At 61.2% G+C, this 16,248-nt stretch overlaps 4 protein-coding genes across 5 annotated transcripts; 2 read left to right on the top strand and 2 right to left on the bottom strand.

Moving 5' to 3' along the window:
- The first annotated feature begins 64 nt into the window (after positions 1-64).
- Positions 65-6,390, top strand: CHLRE_05g246377v5 (uncharacterized protein). Its single transcript, XM_043062517.1, has 11 exons — positions 65-512; positions 733-851; positions 1,255-1,366; positions 2,152-2,202; positions 2,780-2,896; positions 3,189-3,340; positions 3,740-3,809; positions 4,144-4,190; positions 4,804-4,888; positions 5,046-5,198; positions 5,654-6,390. The coding sequence occupies exons 1-11, from the start codon at positions 393-395 to the stop codon at positions 5,807-5,809; spliced, it is 1,182 nt and encodes a 393-aa protein (XP_042924633.1). The 5' UTR covers positions 65-392; the 3' UTR covers positions 5,810-6,390.
- A 206-nt stretch (positions 6,391-6,596) lies between these two features.
- CHLRE_05g246376v5 (uncharacterized protein) lies at positions 6,597-8,051 on the top strand. The gene is made up of 2 exons (XM_043062516.1): positions 6,597-7,170; positions 7,261-8,051. The coding sequence occupies exon 2, from the start codon at positions 7,312-7,314 to the stop codon at positions 7,558-7,560; it is 249 nt and encodes an 82-aa protein (XP_042924632.1). The 5' UTR covers positions 6,597-7,170; positions 7,261-7,311; the 3' UTR covers positions 7,561-8,051.
- Positions 8,052-10,666: 2,615 nt separating this feature from the next.
- Positions 10,667-14,244, bottom strand: CHLRE_05g246400v5 (uncharacterized protein). The gene is made up of 5 exons (XM_043062518.1): positions 13,990-14,244; positions 13,112-13,600; positions 12,641-12,781; positions 12,188-12,353; positions 10,667-11,593 (listed from the first exon to the last, which is right to left on the bottom strand). The coding sequence occupies exons 1-5, from the start codon at positions 13,999-14,001 to the stop codon at positions 11,259-11,261; spliced, it is 1,143 nt and encodes a 380-aa protein (XP_042924631.1). The 5' UTR covers positions 14,002-14,244; the 3' UTR covers positions 10,667-11,258.
- Positions 14,245-14,292: 48 nt separating this feature from the next.
- On the bottom strand, positions 14,293-16,248 carry CHLRE_05g246553v5 (uncharacterized protein). Of its 2 annotated transcripts, XM_043062522.1 has the most exons (3): positions 16,201-16,248; positions 15,120-15,529; positions 14,293-14,933 (listed from the first exon to the last, which is right to left on the bottom strand). In XM_043062522.1, the coding sequence occupies exons 1-2, from the start codon at positions 16,201-16,203 to the stop codon at positions 15,176-15,178; spliced, it is 357 nt and encodes a 118-aa protein (XP_042924630.1). In that variant the 5' UTR covers positions 16,204-16,248; the 3' UTR covers positions 14,293-14,933; positions 15,120-15,175. The 2 variants fall into 2 exon arrangements, with proteins under 2 accessions (XP_042924630.1, XP_042924629.1); XM_043062523.1 differs by having other exon boundaries at positions 14,293-15,529.

Below are 16,248 nucleotides of genomic sequence, written 5' to 3'. Positions count from 1 at the left end.
TGGATGAAAGGGCCCCATGCCCGAGAGAATTGAGCGACAGTTGCGACGTCCTCAACGGTAGGATCCACTTGATTCAGCCCGGCAGCGGCTTGTGCGCTTGTGGCTCAAGAGTCTCGAGTATGTTCCTGCCTTAACATCTATGCGAGCTATCTTTCTCGTGTGTAGGCATGGTTTAGGCTTAGGGTTCTACTCTTAAGAGCACAAGTTCTGCGTCGGCTTTCATCACCGTCACGCCAAGTCATTTACTTTACACACAACAACTATATACAAGACCCAACATGGCTCGCTGTCATTCCAGCATGCTGGGAAACTTTACACCAGGTCGAAATGCGCCACTTCCGCGACTCTCACGCTTGCTTACCTTACACCTATCATTTCTGCTAGCTACGTACATGCATTGCCAAGCAGCACGGGTGTCAACGGGGCTGGGCGCCCTCACGACATTCGGCGGGCGCGGCGAGCTGGCGCTTGAGAAGGCGCATTTGCCGGCCTCGCTCAAACGTTTCATAGAGGTGGGGCTATAACCATGCGGGCACTTGGCCATGCTGGTGTCGTCAGTGAGAAGAGCGCTCTCCCAGCCCGGGCAGTTTCAAAGCCCTGGTTCTTTCGAGCGCCTAGCTCTGCTCCATTTCTCCCCGCACCCCCTCTCCTCCCCCTCCACCCCCTCCCCCGCTCCATCCCCATCCCCACTCCCCTCCAACCTTCTCGCCCCCCCCCATCCCCGCCCCTCAGCTGGTACCCAAGGCCGAGCTGCACGTGCACGTGGAGGGCGCGCTGGAGCCGGAGCTGATGCTGGCGCTGGCGGCCCGCAACGGCCTGCCGCCGCCCTACCCCTCCGTGGAGGCCGCCAGGTGGGTGGGGAGGGGCTGGAGGGCAGGGGGGGGGGTTGTAGATACCAGCCCAACCTAAATCGAATTCAATACAAAAGAGTGAGGAGGAGAGCGGGGAGGGGGAACGGAGTGATTAGGTCACAAGGCGGGGTGATGGGGGGCAAGGGTGGAGGCAAGATGCCCGGGGGTGAGAGGGCAGGGTGGAAAGGGCAGGGATCGGCACGCGCAGCTGCGAGGCGGGCAGGGTAGACTGGGGTGCAAAGGGGCAAGGTTAGGGTCATGGGCAGGGGCAGGGGCAGGGGTGGTTTTAGCTATGAGTCAACCACCCCAGACTCCGCGTTCGCTTGCTCCACCCCCCCCCCCCACACCTCCCCACCCCAAACCCCCACCCACCCACCCTCCCCCCACCCAACCACCTGCTCAGGGCCGCCTACCACTTCGCCGACCTGCAGTCCTTCCTGGACCTCTACTACGCCGGCTGCGCAGTGCTGCGGACCCAGAACGACTTCTACGACCTGGCCATGGGCTACTTCAGGGTGAGCGAGTGGAGGGGAGGGGGAGGGGGAGGGGGAGGGGGAGGGGGAGTGGGGGGAGGTGGAGGGGGAGGGGAGGGGGAGGGGGAGGGGGAGAGTGGGGGAGGGGGATGGGTTGTGTACACCAGCCTAAACTAAACCAAACCAAGCTAGTACGAGCGGAGCACAGGCAGAGGCGGTAGCTGCAAGCGATAATACTGATGGGATGGGGGCCGAGGCGTTGTGGGGCAGCAAGGCGAGCGGCGCCGGCGATAAATGTCACCGCCGGGGAGTGGGGGGGAGGGGGGGAGGAGGGGGGGTTATATTGCCCGAGCCCAACGAAGTCCGGCCATCATCATCAGGAAGCCCAGCCACTTACAGAAAAGGGGAGGAGGGGAGGGGTGGGGCGCACACACTCCCAAGCCACACGAGTACGAGTCCCACATAGGGGTGCACGGGGGTGAACGGGACATGCGGCCGGAAGCTGTGTGGGTCCGCTGCAGTAGGGGCAGGCACTAGGGAGGGAGGAAGAGTTCAAATTAATCAAGGGAGGGGAGACACGGAGGCACGGGGGGTACAGCACAGGAGGTGCGGGCTCGAGGTGCGGGCGTGGGAGCGAGGCTGTGTGCGACGGTTTGAGACAGAAGTGGTTGAGAAGGTACGGTGTCCTTCGCATAGAAGGACATAACACCCTTGCACCTCAACTCCTTTCCTCTCACGATTCCTCTCACCTTCTTTCGCATTGACACCATGACCACGCCCTCTCATGCTCACTCTCAACACCCCCCCCCACGGCCCCACACACCCAGCGAGCCGCCGCGGATCGGGTGGTTCATGCCGAGGTGTTTTTCGACCCACAGGTGCGGGAGGGGAAGGGTACGAGTGTGCGTGTGTGTTCTTTGTTTTAAAAGGAGAAACGACAGACCGTGTGTGTGTGTGTGTGTTTGCGTGTGTGGTTGCATGTGTGTACGGATGTGCGAAATTCAACTGATTCACTGACGGTGATAAAACGGTACGGCAGTCCAGCCACCGGCGCGGCGTATGGCAGGTCAGGGGGCCGGCGGTGGTGTTCGTGTATAGGGTGGTCGCAAGGCTCTATTACCGATATTTGACAGTCTGGACTGGTTTGGTTCAGTTTGGGCTGGTACTTACAACCCCCCCCACACACACACACACGCTCACACGCATGAATTCCCTCACACCCCTCCGGTCAAGGCCAAACCTCCTCCGCGCTCCGTGCGCTGCTTCTGGGTCTTTTTCTTTCGGATTGGAATGAAGTACCCCCCCCCCACACACACACACCATCCCATGGATGGCTACCCCCCCCCCCCCACACACACACACACGCACACCCTCTCATCGTCGCGTTGCTGCATCGCATTCACTGTGTTGGCGCTTACTTTGTTCTGCTTTTTGCTTTTTAACACACCCTCTCAGACGCACCTTGCCAACGGCCTGGACTGGTCGGTGTTCATGCCCGGGTTGGCGCGGGCGGCGGAGGACGCGGCGGCTCAGCTGGGTCTGAGTGCCGCCTACATCATGTGCTTCAGGAAGGTGCGCGTGTGTGTGTGTGGTTTCGCAGGTTGTCGCGAGTACGCGGTCACACTACGGTACTCGTGGAGGCAACCAGGAGGAAACCGAAGTTACACACACACGCACACACACACGCTCTCGTTTCGTTTGCAACACACACACACACACACACACACACACACACACACACACACACGCTTTCGTTTCGACCACCGCGGAGCTTCGTTTTTTAACACACACACACAGACAGACAGACACACACACAAACACACACACACACACACACACCTTCTCCCCCCTCCCGCCCCCCCAGGAGATGTCCGCCGCCTCCGCCAACGACACGCTCACCGGCGCCCTGCCCTGGCTGCTGCCGGGTCCCACGGGTCACTCCGCCATCATCGGCGTGGGGCTGGACAGCACAGAGCTAGGCAACCCGCCGGCCAAGTTCGCAGAAGTGTTCGAGCGGTGAGGGAGTGAGGGGGTTGTAGATACCAGCCCAAACTGGGGGGGGGGCTTATGTGCCTGGGCCCAATGAAAAGTTCCCATCATCATCGGGGGCTGAGTAAGAGGGGGGCTGAATGAGAGAGCGGGGGGGAGGGCTGAGTACGAGAGCGGGGTTCTGGATGTGGGAGCGGGTTGGACAAGCGCAGTTGTGTACACGCAAACCCTCACCTGATGCTGTGGGTCGGCCCCGCCGCATGCGTGCTCCACCATAGCCGCATCCCCACCCCTCATCCCCCACACCTGACACCCACCCCACTCCACCCACACCCACCCATACACCCACACACCTGGAACCCCCCATCACCCCACACACACACACCCCACACACACACTCAAACGCAAATGCAAACGCCCCTGCAGGGCTGCTCGCCTGGGTCTACAGCGGGTGGCGCACGCGGGCGAGGAGGGGCCGCCCGAGTACGTGTGGGAGGTGAGTGGCGGCGGGGTGGGGAGGTGAGGGGTGGGAGGTGATTTGGGGGTGGGAGGTGAGGGGTGGGAGGTGATTTGGGGGTGGGAGGTGAATGGGGGGTGGGAGGTGGGGAGTGGGAGGTGAGGGAGAGGGATGGGGAGTGAGGGGTGAGGGGTGAGCGGTGGGAAGTAGGAGGTGAGGGGTGGGGAGTGGGGGAGTGGGAGGTGAGGAGGTGGGGAGTGGGGAAACGGCGGTGGTGGAGCATGCAGCAGGCGGCGGGGCCGACCCATAGCGGCACCTTCCTGCAATCCTGCCCCCCACCCCTCAACCCCCCCACCCCCCCCACCCCCGCCAGGCCCTCAATGTGTTGCACGTGCGGCGAGTAGACCATGGCGTCCACAGGTGTGTGTGCGTGTGTGTGTATGCGTGTGTATATCTGGGTGTTTGTGTGTGTATGTGTGCGTGTGTTGGTGTACGTGTGTGTGTATACGTGTGTGCGTGTGCGTGTGTGCGTGCGCGTGTGTGTGTGTGTGTGTGTGTGTGTGTGTGCGTGTGTGTGTTTGTGTGTGTATATGTGCGCGCCCGCAGCCGAGTGGTCCCAGAGCCGTTGTTTCGCCAACCGCCTCGTCCGACGTCGTCTGCTGACACCCGCACCCCCGCTCTCGCCGTGATGCCTGTGAAGCTGGGAGACCACGTCCGCTGTCTCTCCCCCAACTTCACATGTGCACATCTTTCCACCCTCTTTCTTGGTGTTCTTACAGCCCCAACCCACCAGCACAACCACCCTCACCCCCCACCCCACACACATCGCTGGTATCTACAACCCCCCACTCCCTTCCCCCTACCTTCCCGCTCTCCTCCTTGCTCTATTGCATTGGGTTCGGTTTACTTTGGGCTGCTATCAACAAACCCCACCCCACTGTTCCTGGCTACGCCCTCACGTCTTAAATAATCATGAATGTAACCCCCCCGCGCCCCCGCCCCCCCCCGCCCACACACACACCTCTGCATGCAGCCTGGAGGATGCCGCGCTCATGTCTTTCCTCAACGCCAGCCGCACCCCCCTCACCGTGTGCCCCCTCAGCAACCTAAAGCTCAAAGTGCGTGGGGAGCGGGGGCGGAGGGGGTCGTAGAACCCAATGCAAAAGAGCAAGGAGGGGCAGAGGGGGTTGCATGCCCTGCACTTTTTTTACTCTCTGCTGTAAAAACTCATGCAACCCCACTTCAACTCATCCAGCCAACTGTTCAACCGCCCAGGTGTACGACGGGCAGTTGGAGGCGCGGCTGAGTCAGCTGGTAGCCTCGGGCTTAGTCATCACGGTCAACAGCGATGACGCAGCTTACTTTGGCGGTTATGCCGTTGCCAACTACAACTACTTGGCCCGGGTCACGGGGTTGGGTGTGGAGCAGGTGAGTGTGTATGTGTGTGTGTGTGTGGATGGGGGGGATGTGAAGACACCAGCCCAAAGTAAACGGAACACAATCCGAAAGAGCGAGGAGGAGAGGAGGGAAGGGGCAAAGGGTGCGTGTGTGTGTGGGGGGGGGGGCGGTGGAATGGCGGGGCATGACTTGGGTCGGAGGGGGATGGGCCGGGTTGCGTGCGTGTACTACTGCGTGTGGATCGATGTACACTGGGTGGTCTGGGTGGCTCTGCAGTCTGCAGCACACGGGGGCTTTGGGCCCGTGGGTGCAATGATACCTGGAGGAGTCTGTGTGTGTGCGTGTGTGGTGGCGGGGGGAGGAGGGGGCAGCCCAGGGTTTCAGTCCCCTACCCCCCCCCCCACCACCACCACCCCCATTCATGCGCACTAAGCGTTTCACTTCTGCTCGCTCTTGTTGCTACCGAATGCATGTGCGGTACACAGGTGGCGCGCCTGGCTGCAAACAGCTTTGAGGCCTCGTTCTTCCTGGGGTCTCCGGGCCCGGGTGGCGAGGCGCGGCGGGCGGCGCTGTTGGCGGAGGTGGCGGCGCTGGCGGCGCGGGCGATGGAGGAGGAGAAGGCGGAGAAGCGGCGGCAGTAGCAGAAAGTGGCGGCAGGTACTGGCAGCCTGTAGCAGGTAATGGCAGGCTGTAGCAGGTTATGGCAAGCTGTAGCAGGTGATGGCATTCCACACTGCACGGCCCCAGCTGCGTTGGCTGCAAGGCTGCTGCGGTAGCTAGTCTTAGGAAGGTTTGGCGGGCGGTGCCTGTGCCCAGTGCCCCCGGCTATGTCCGGTGCTACGTGGCGTGGGCGCAGTCTACGTTTCCCGTGAGAGGCAGAGCCACCTTTCTTGTCAAGCTCGGTGCTAAAACAGTGCCGGTGCGGTGTGAAGGTACTGTACGTGATACAGGTTCTGAAGCTTCTGGCGTGGTATGCGGTGTGCGCCGCTGCTTCTTGCGTGGTGTACGGTATGTCGCACTGTGATTGAATATGCGCGTCGGCCTTGCTTGTCAGCGTGTGTATGGGGGGCCTGGTGTACGTTTGAACGCCGTGGGCAACAATTCATGGGCTGCAACGTGGCAATTTAGCGTGTTACGGGAGATGCTGCAGTGAATTCTTAACAGCTGCGCGGACAGTAGGGGTTTTGCCCCCACCCTGAAATTTGAAACTGAAGGGGCTCGATGCCCTTAAGAATGGAGGGGGGGTTTGATGCCCCAAGGAATAAGGGGGTGGAAGGGTCTGCCGTGCAGCCCCAAAAGCACCAAACAGTTCCTGGGGTTCTACGTCGGCTGTTCCTGGGGTTTTACGTCGGCCAAGTGCGATGAGGCCGTCCCCTGCAGGTACTACTGGCCAGGATTTCAGCGAGTACTCCGCCATAACACCCAATCGCTTACACAGTATTAATACACCAGTCGTAGTAACGGCTCGAATTGCTCGCACGCTTAGCATACATGGTTTCGCTCGGTGGGGCGCACACCGCTGCGCACGTTGCGAGGCGCCAGCGGGCGCCCGCATTTGTAACGGCTAATCGCGCGCGCTGTGGCGTCATTGCACTGGCGTCGCGCGCGAAGAAGCTGGATTCCATTCAGCGGCGGTCGCGGCTCGACGTGCAGGGCTACTCTGGGCTTGTCTTCACGCATGTATTCGCTACAGCTGCAACGGCACTAGCACTATATATGGCGATCCAGGGCGATATCCAGCAGGGTTTCCAGGACCTGAAGGGGGACATAGCAGACCTGAAGGCGGACATAACAGACATGAAGACAGACATAAGGGCCAACAGTGGCAGGCTCGACAATTTGAACGCCAGCTTTGGTCGCAAGTGGCGCGACTAGACCAATACGGTTGACAGGCACGAGCCATCTGCGGGGTGACGGGCAGCGCTGCCTGCAAGTGGTGATTCCGTTTGGTGGCTCGCGTGCCCGCGATGTCCAAGTGTGCCAACACTGCGGGACTATGTGGGTAAGTCCGGCACAGTTTTAGTCCGGTTCAGGGGGCCGGGTCAGGTATCAGACAGGCTCAGGTGCCGTCCGGTTGAACATTTCACTGCAGGGCGGCCGCGGCGCCAACTGTGCGACGAAGACGCGGCACGCGCTGATGGAGATGCTGCTTGGTAGAGCGCGACCTGCGGCCCTGCGCCACGGTGGCGGCGGCGGCGATGGTGGTGGTGGCGGGCCTGGCCCCACCAGTGCAGCGGCGGCGGCGGCGGCAGCAGCAGCAGCAGGGGCAGCAGCGGCACATGGCCTGGCGGCAGCGGCGGCAGTTGCGGCGAGCATGTGCGTAGTGGAGGGGGCGAGCAAGGCCACGTGGAGGAGGAGAGCGCGGCGCCGCCCAAGCCAGCGCGCAGGTTGAGGCCGGCCGGTGTCTAGTTAGGGTCTTTGCCGGCGAGCGCAGTAAAATGGTAGACCGCAGCAGTGAGCAGTGTTGTGGCTAGAGAATTTTCGGCCGTTTGGTTCATTGCTGGCTGTGTTTGTGTTTGTGCCTGACAGCGGGATGTGGTTGCACGCGTGGCGGGCCGTGCCTGTATGAACCGACCCCTGCAGCGTTTCATCGCTGCTAACAGTCTATCAGCTGCTCGCACGGGTTGTCTTATGTATGTTAAATTTTGAGACCATGCAGGATGGCTATGTGGAGAACTGGAGACACCGCCATTGCTTTTGCAGTTTACTACTGTACTACTTGCGGGGTTTTCCGTGTGGTTAGTCAGGTGGTGGTTGTATTTGCGCGTCAGCCTTGTGTGTCAGCGTGTGTATGGGGGGCCTGGTGTACGTTTGAACGCCGTGGGCAACAATTCATGGGCTGCAACGTGGCAATTTAGCATGTTACGGGAGATGCTGCAGTGAATTCTTAACAGCTGCGCGGACAGTAGGGGTTTTGCCCCCACCCTGAACTTTGAAACTGAAGGGGGTCGATGCCCTTAAGAATGGAGGGGGGGTTTGATGCCCCAAGGAGTAAGGGGGTGGAAGGGTCTGCCGTGCACTGTGCAGCCCCGTTGGCCAAGTGCGATGAGGCCGTCCCCTGCAGGTACTACTGGCCAGGATCTCAGCGAGTACTTCGCCATAACACCCAACGTACCGCTTACAAGTAGTAGCACGCCAACGCCTCGAACTGCTCGCAAGCTTAGCATACATGGTTTCGCTCGGTGGGGCGCACACCGCTGCGCACGTTGCGAGGCGCCAGCGGGCGCCCGCATTTGTAACGGCTAATCGCGCGCGCTGTGGCGTCATTGCACTGGCGCCGCGCGCGAAGAAGCTGGATTCCATTCAGCAGCGGTCGCGGCTCGACGTGCAGGGCTACACTGGGCTTGTCTTCACGCATGTATTGTCTACAGTTATTACGGCAATAGCACTATATATGGCGATCCAGCAGGGTTTCCAGGACCTGAAGGTGGACATAGCAGAGGTGAAGGCGGACCTGAGGGCCAACACAAGACGCCTAGACACCTTAAACTCAAGCGTTTCTTGTAAGTGACGCGACTGGACAAGGACGTAGGCATCGAGAGTCAGCAGGGCACTAGCATTGGGTGGACGGGCGTTGCTGTCTGGGGTTCTGCTGTTTCGGAGTGGGCTATGGGGTGGAGGGCACGTACACGCTTGTGTCAACCAACCCAGAAGGGCATGTACACGCTTTTGTCAACCAATCCGGATTTTGTTCTGATGAGTTGAAGTTATCCTAACCAGCCATTGACCCGCCCTTGCGAAGCAACAGGCCACAAGCCTTGAGTCCGGACTTGCGCGCGCGCTCCACTATGCGCGGTTGTATTCCTATCCTTCCGCTGCACTGTGCGCGCCACAGCCTGTTCAAGTGCTTATCAAGTGGGCGTGTGATTGGCGCATCAGTTAACAATCCCTCACGGGATGGGGAAGGCGGCGCGGCACAGGCTGCTCGCACTTGGAATTGCTGGGTGCCGGCGGTTTTGGCGAGGCTGCCTGGACTTGAACGTAGCTACATAATTCCAGCTAGCGTGCGCCTGACACCGCACTGCGGTGCACTGCTGCTGAGTTACCACCACTTGCTAGGCGCGCGCGGCACGTCAACCTAGATAGAGCCGCCTGCGCAGGGGTGGCCCTGGGCGTATGTGCCATTGAGGTCGCGCTGCCTGCCCCGGGCATACGTCACTTGCGTCAACACAGGCAGCACAGGCAGGCTGGCCCCGCGCGCTTCATCACTGCTGTGTGTCTTCAAGACAGCGCAGCTGCTCGTACGGGTTTACTCAAGTTTGTTTCATTTTCGAGACCATGCATCAGGATGGCTACGTACGCATTAGTCCCGCAACGCACGTCAATATGTATGTGGAGAACTGGAGACACTGTCGTTACTTACGCATTTTGTTTTGCAGTATACTACTGTACATGCTACTTGGCACCAATAGTACCGGGGGATATAAGTATGTTTCAGTGTGTGTCTGGGCGCATGCGTGTGTGCCTTTGTGGACGGTGTGTGTAGCGGTGTATGCTGTGTTCATGTTTGAGGGAATCTAGGGTTGCTTTTTTGTGGACCTGCTGGGCTAGCAAGCTGGGCGCATGGGATGCTGTGCCGCCGTGGGTAGGGCCATCGGTAGGGCCGAGGGGCGAGGGCAGTAGGGGGCTACATACGCGCCTACGGATGCATAGGATGCAAGGATGCTGATGCTGAAAGTTTTAACTGTTGTATTGTTGTCCTTGTTGTTACAGGTTGGTTGTGTGCAGTCCAGCTGCACAACAAGTAAGAACTGCACACATACTGTGTCCAACATATCGGTCCAGCGAGCCATCTGTCACGCTGATCCCACCTAACAGCGCGAACCGTGCAGGGGTGCCACATATCGTACACCTACCTAGCTGTCACCCAGTCAATTTCGCGCACTTCCTCACCTCAGTACCACTCATTTATGCTTCCTGCAGCAGCGTCCGGAAATCGGATTCTTCTCAGAGATTCGTTCCACACGGCCCCATACTAGTGCCGCCCTTGTACAGTTGTATGTCCAACGCATTACGCACACGCGCTCTGGATCGGTATTCCATCATTCAGTTTTGTTCCCGTCCTCTGGAGCACCCTTGTCACGCCTCAGCGGGTTACCTAGCAGAGCGTGTCACCGTGCTGTGTTTAGCTGTGCCGATGCGCGTACGGCAGACGGAAGGGCAAGACCCGGGGTTCCGTGAGGGGCTGTGAGGGGAGTTGCCGGTCGTGCCAGTCGCGTGTTTCGTGTGTTGTGTTCGTAGAACCGGGTGGCTGAGCAGTTGACTGGGCTCAGGCCGCTGCGTTTGCTAGTGCATCGTGTGTATGCTGTGCTGCTGAGCCTCGTGTGTTTGGGCGCCAGTCGCTAGCGGTCAGGCTAGCCTGGTGGGCGGTGGCCGAACTGGCCTGCGTCCCATGCGGAGTAAGCGAGGTTCGCGCGCGTGAGAGAGCTCAAGCAAGCTTGTCTTTGCTTGAGCTACTTGAACGACTTTCATTTAGCGATTTCAGAGTTAAAGACCCGTCTGCAGTCACGTTACAGACTGCGAATTGTAATATACCGACGGAGCATATTGTCCGTCACCCGCCTGTTCTGCTGGTCCGCGGAGCAAGGGACCTGAGCAGACCACAGCTCAAGCAAAGACACAACTAGCGGGGCACGTGCGGGTTACACCAGCCCATGGAAAGGCGTGACACCCTACAAAGCCAGCAGCCATTCGCTCGCACTCACACTCTCCACGCGCGCTCTCGCTCCCCGCCTACAATAATGCATGATGAGCGCAGTGCCTGCACACGCCGCAGTGCCGCACGCAAAACCACTAGCTGGCAGCTAGCTAGCCAGCCTGCCACAAGCCCAATCGCATCCAGAAGTACTGAGCCTGACTAGGATCTGCACCATCCACCCTATCTCCACAGCATCAATGAATCCAAGTCGCCGCCAGCGGCGGCGGCTGTGACTGGGAGTGCAAGTACTACTGCCGTTGCTACTGCCGCTACTGCCGCACCCGACACGGCCGCCGGCGTAAACGCCGCCCCCTGCGTGCCTGTGTCTCTACCTACGGCTTAATCTGCAGCGCCTGCTGTAGCTGCCGCTGCGGCTTCGGCAGCGGCTGTAGCTACGGTTGCAGCTGGGGCTGCGGCTGTAGCTGGTACGTGGTGAGGAACACCTCCCGCAGCAGCCGAGCCACCTCCTCCGAATGCAGCGGCAGTAGCATCGCCGTGTGCACTACAGAGTCGCGGGGCCCCGCGGCGGCGGCACCAACCCCGGGGGCAGGGCTGCCGCTACTGCCGCTACTGCTGCTGCCGGTGCCGCCTGCTGCTGCTGTTGCTGCTGCTGCTGCTACTGCCAGCTCCTGCTGGCCCTCGCCCTCTCCCTGCTGCTGACGCGGCTGCTGTTTCCGCACCACGTACTTGACCTGGCCCTCTGGCACGCCGGAGCCCGCCCACACGCCTGCAGGGAGGGTGCAGACCACCACGCACCAAATCGTGATGAGGATGTCGTGTACGCAGGGTGCGCAGGGTGTGACACGTAAGGAGGTTGTCAAATACCGGCACTATCAATAATGGGTGTGAAAGTCATGCACAGCGGTTTGTGGAAGAGTCCACAAACGTGGTGAACGCGGCGACAGGGTGTCACAACTACGGCACATTGAGCGGTGAGCGGTCCCACTACTTGCTTGCCGTCCCCTTCTATCTCACACCCGCACCGCATACTCCGTCCCGCACACCACCACCACCACCACCACCACCACCACCACCACCACGGCACAACAATCCGCACACCACCGCAAGCTCTTCCCACACCGCCCAGCCGCACACCTCCCCCTCCAGCCGCCGCCGCACCCCAGCCAGCCGCACGCCTCACCCTGCTGCTCCTCCACGACACCCGACCCCCTCCCGTAATTATTATCGCTTCCAACTAACGCCTTTGTCGCTGCTCCGCTAGTTTAGCTTACTTGGTTTGGCTTGGTTTGGGCTGGTATCTACAAACCTCCCCCCTCCAGCCGCTGCCACACGCACCCCAGCCAGCAGCTGCCCGCCTCACCGTATGCCAGTGACGCGTGTGCGCCGTCGCGTGTGCATGCTCCCAGCACGAACCCGCGCACCCACGGCGACTCGGGGCTGGCGGTGAGGCCGGCGGCGGGGCCCGCGAAGTCGGAGGGGGTGCGCGGCGTGTCCGCCCAAAAGCGGTGCTGCCGCGCCCACTTGCCCTGTGAGGAGGGGGGCGGCGTCGGGGAGGGGAGGGGAGTGGGGATGTGTGGTTGGGGGCAAGTGGGAGCGTGGCGGGAGTGGGTGTGGGTCTGGGCGGGGCCGTATGCGTGGGGAAGCAGGAGTGGCGGCAAGGCGAGAGGCGCGTTGTGCTTTGCCATGAGACACCCACCCCCATGCCACCTGCTCGACACCCCATCGCCGTACGCACACACACACACACACACACACACACACACACACACACACACACGCACGCACGCACGCCCCCTCCCACCCCCGCCCCCACCTGCAGGCACATGTACAGGCTCCAGGCGCCTGGCGACCCCTGCTCGTCCCACTCCAGTCGGTACCCCCGACCGTCCGCCTGCCACTGCTCTGTCCCCGCCGCCAGCAGCAGCGGCTGCAGCGGCCGCAGCGGATAGCCCATCTGCGGCGGGGGGCAGGCGACACACACAAACACACAGGGGCAACACACACACACACACACACCGTAACTATGGTGCAAAGGTTTCGCGATGCAATTACACAGCGGTATACAAGTACACAGCGCGTGGTGTGACACACACGTTCACACACACCTGATTAAGCACACATCAATGAGCGCGTAGCGAGCTGCACGCATACATACCTACCCACACGCGACACGCTGCGTGAGCAGTAGCACCCAGGGGCCAAGGTGGGCGGGCCCTGCTGCCTAACCAGGACACCCCGATCCAGCCCCACATCCAAATCAGCCAGATCCGGCCGCCGTACTCACGTCAAGCACATAGCGCTCGCCGCCAGCCGCGGCAGCCGCAGCGGCAGACGGCTGCGAGCCGGCAGTAGCAGCAGCAGCAGCAGCCCCGGCAGATGCAGCGGCAGCAGCAGCAGCGGCAGCAGCAGCGGCAGCCGCCTCGCTAGCAGCAGCAGCAGCAGCAGCCTCTCTGGCAGCGGCAGCCGCCGCGGCCTCGCTGGCAGCAGCGGCGGCGGCGGCTTTCCTGGCAGCGGCGGCGGCAGCATCGGTGGCGCCGCTGGCAGCGGCGGCCGCCGCCGCCTCGCTGGCTGCTGTAGCAGCGGCAGCGCCGTTGGCAGCAGTAGCAGCGGCGGCCTCGCCCGCGGCGAGGGCGGCGGCGGCCTTGCGGGCAGCGGCAACTGCTACAGCCTCGCTGGCGGCTGCTGCCGGGGGCTTGGCGGGGAAGGTGACGAGGAGGGTGGCGTGGGAGTTGGGTGGCGTCCACACCAGGTCACGCGGGGGCGGCGGCCACACCTGGGGGATCGAGCGGCAGACAGCGGCATGGGGTTGACCGTGCGGGGCAAACACGTTTGCGTGGCGTGCCACATCAGGGCACCCAACGCCTCACTCCCGCCTGCCCACGCCCTGAACCACACGATCTATGTATGCTCTTCCCCGCCCCCGCCCCCATCACCTGCTGCTGCTCCCTTGTCCCCTGCCCCCCCCCCTTAACTACTTTTCCCTACAAGTCTGGATGCTGCACAAGCGTTTCACAAGTAGGAACGCCAATAGGACTGACAAAAGGACTGACAGTAGGACTGGCAAACAAACATACATGCCGCTCGCAACGTGGCCCAACCTCCTGCCAACCCCAGGCGACCACGTTTGTGCCAGGTGGCATGTGTGGCAGCTGCCGGTCTCACCTCGCCGCCCATCATGACCACGTCGAAGCCCAGCTCGCGTAGAAAATGACATAGCACGACTGCATGCTCAAAGCAAACTCCACCGATGCGGTCGGTAATTAGCTTCTTGCACAGCACGTCGCAATCCAGACTGGGATGGACGCATTCGCCGGAGAAAAGAGGCAGGGAGTTAAAGGGTATTGATTTTACATAGTTTGTGTAAATATCAAATAGTGATTTTGGGTTGCGCGGGTCGACTGTGGCTGCGTCGACGCCGAGCACCTCGAGGAAGGCGCTAGTGGTCATGTTGGTATGCGGCTGATAAAAGTTTTATGTGCATTGCCTTGTATCGAACGCAATTCATGAGTCCTCCATGCCCTAAACATCCATCTCGCCACGCCCCCGCCTCCATGCAGGCACGCAGTCCGAAGTCCGAACGGCTGTGAAACCCATCCCACTTCCCACACATACCGTATCAGGGCCGCGGTGCGAAGCAAGGGGCGAAGGAAGAAAGATGGCAACGACGGTTTGCAATTGTGACGTGACACTGCCTCTGTGAGCCCAGATAGCCTTCCTCTCCCAATGTCCAGCCCCGTCTCCATGATAAGAGTCCACACTCCGGGGCTGACTAAAAGCCACAATCCTCAACCTTGGAACACTCGCTCGCACTCACTCAAAGATTGACACACACCCTCACGACCTTGGCCTCTCACTTCACCTCTCGTCTCACTGCTCTGCAACTCTGAATCCGTACACGCACCCAAGCGTGTGCCCACGTCTGCATTCTTGCATCGCTCCCACGATGAAAACAAAAGAACACACTCGTGACGCTTTGGAAAGCTACACCGGTCAAGGTAACGCTTTGTCCCAGCGAACTTGCATCAACTAGCTCGATAGCTCACCGGTCACCACTCAAAACTGCTGCTGCCACTGCGCCAACCACATCACGCCATGACTCGCGGTTCCTTTAAGCGCAAAGGGACCAGAGGGCACGACGTGTCAGGAGGACAGAATCAACGCTCTAACTTAACCAGACACAAAACAGATCACAAAACAAATCATATACAAAAATGGGGGCCCGCTGTTGCGGTTGTTGCCGCTGGCGTGGCGGCTGTTCCCGGAAATGGCGTTAGCCTTTAACCTCTGCTCACCTTCCCATCCGCTTATTACGCCACTTTCGCCGTACGGCTTTACCCACACGGTTGCCTTAGGCCACACTGGCCATGACAGGCTCCGTCTTCTTGCTCTCCACGCCCGATCCCTCCTCCATGCTCGCCAGCGCCGCCGCCTGCCGCGCCGCCGCCGCCGCCGCCAGCTCATCCACACTGTCCTGCGCCGCCGCCGGCGCCGCCGCCGCCGCCGTGCCGCTGCTGCCAGTGGCGCCGGCAGTCCCGCTCGCTGCTGCCGAAGCGGCGGAGGCGGCGGAGGCGGCGGCGGCGGAGAGGATGCGTGTGCGCACTGGCGGCCACAGGGGAAAGAGTGTGTCTGCGGGCACGCCCACGCGACCCGCCTGCTGCTCCGTGAGCCGGTCCACGACCTCCACGGCGACCTCGGTGGCCGTCTGAGGAGGGAGGGTGAGGGGGTTACATTCGTGATTATTTAATATGTGAATGCGTAGCAGGAACAGTACTAGCGCAGACGCGTTGTTGCCGATGTCCGTGAAGGGTGAGGGTGAGGGTGAGGATGAGGGGGTTAGGGTGAGGGGGTGAGGGTGAGGGTGAGGCGAGGGATACCGTATGAGAGGTACGGAGTTTGGAAATTGGTTTTGAGGGCTCTAGGTGAGACGGGGGTTGGGCAAGGTGAGAGGGTTTGGAGAGGGGGGGCGCGCCCGCCCAATCAACCCTGTGGCCCCGCAGCCCGCCTCCCTAGCACTAGCAGTGCCGCATGATGCATATGCAGCTCCAGCGCCGCATGCAGTTGCAGGTCCGGAGGGGGAAGCCACGGCCGGGGCGATGCGCTCCAGGTCAGTCCAGCCCTCACATGGCCCATCGCCACGACTCCAGCACCCCGCCAGCCCCCCTCCCCCTTCCTGCATCCCCCGTGCTCCACTCGTTTTCGTTGGTTTTGGTTTAGTTTGGGCTGGCATTTGCAATCCCCCCTGCCCCCGCCCTACAGCAACCTCCCCCTCCCTTCATCCCCATGTGCGCTGGCGCTGGGTCTGGGTTTACTTGCAATTGGCATAAACTACCAGCCCTCCCCAACCCCACGCCCCAACCCCCACCCTCCACTCACCATCAGGTTCCGGCCGCTGCCGCCGCCCGCCACATTGCCCAGCACGTT

The sequence above is a fragment of the Chlamydomonas reinhardtii genome, chromosome 5, assembly GCF_000002595.2.
Source record: "Chlamydomonas reinhardtii strain CC-503 cw92 mt+ chromosome 5, whole genome shotgun sequence".
In the NCBI taxonomy this organism is placed as follows: Eukaryota; Viridiplantae; Chlorophyta; class Chlorophyceae; order Chlamydomonadales; family Chlamydomonadaceae; genus Chlamydomonas; species Chlamydomonas reinhardtii.
Note: the sequence above shows the minus strand (reverse complement) of the source record. Positions and strands in the feature narration are given on the sequence as shown.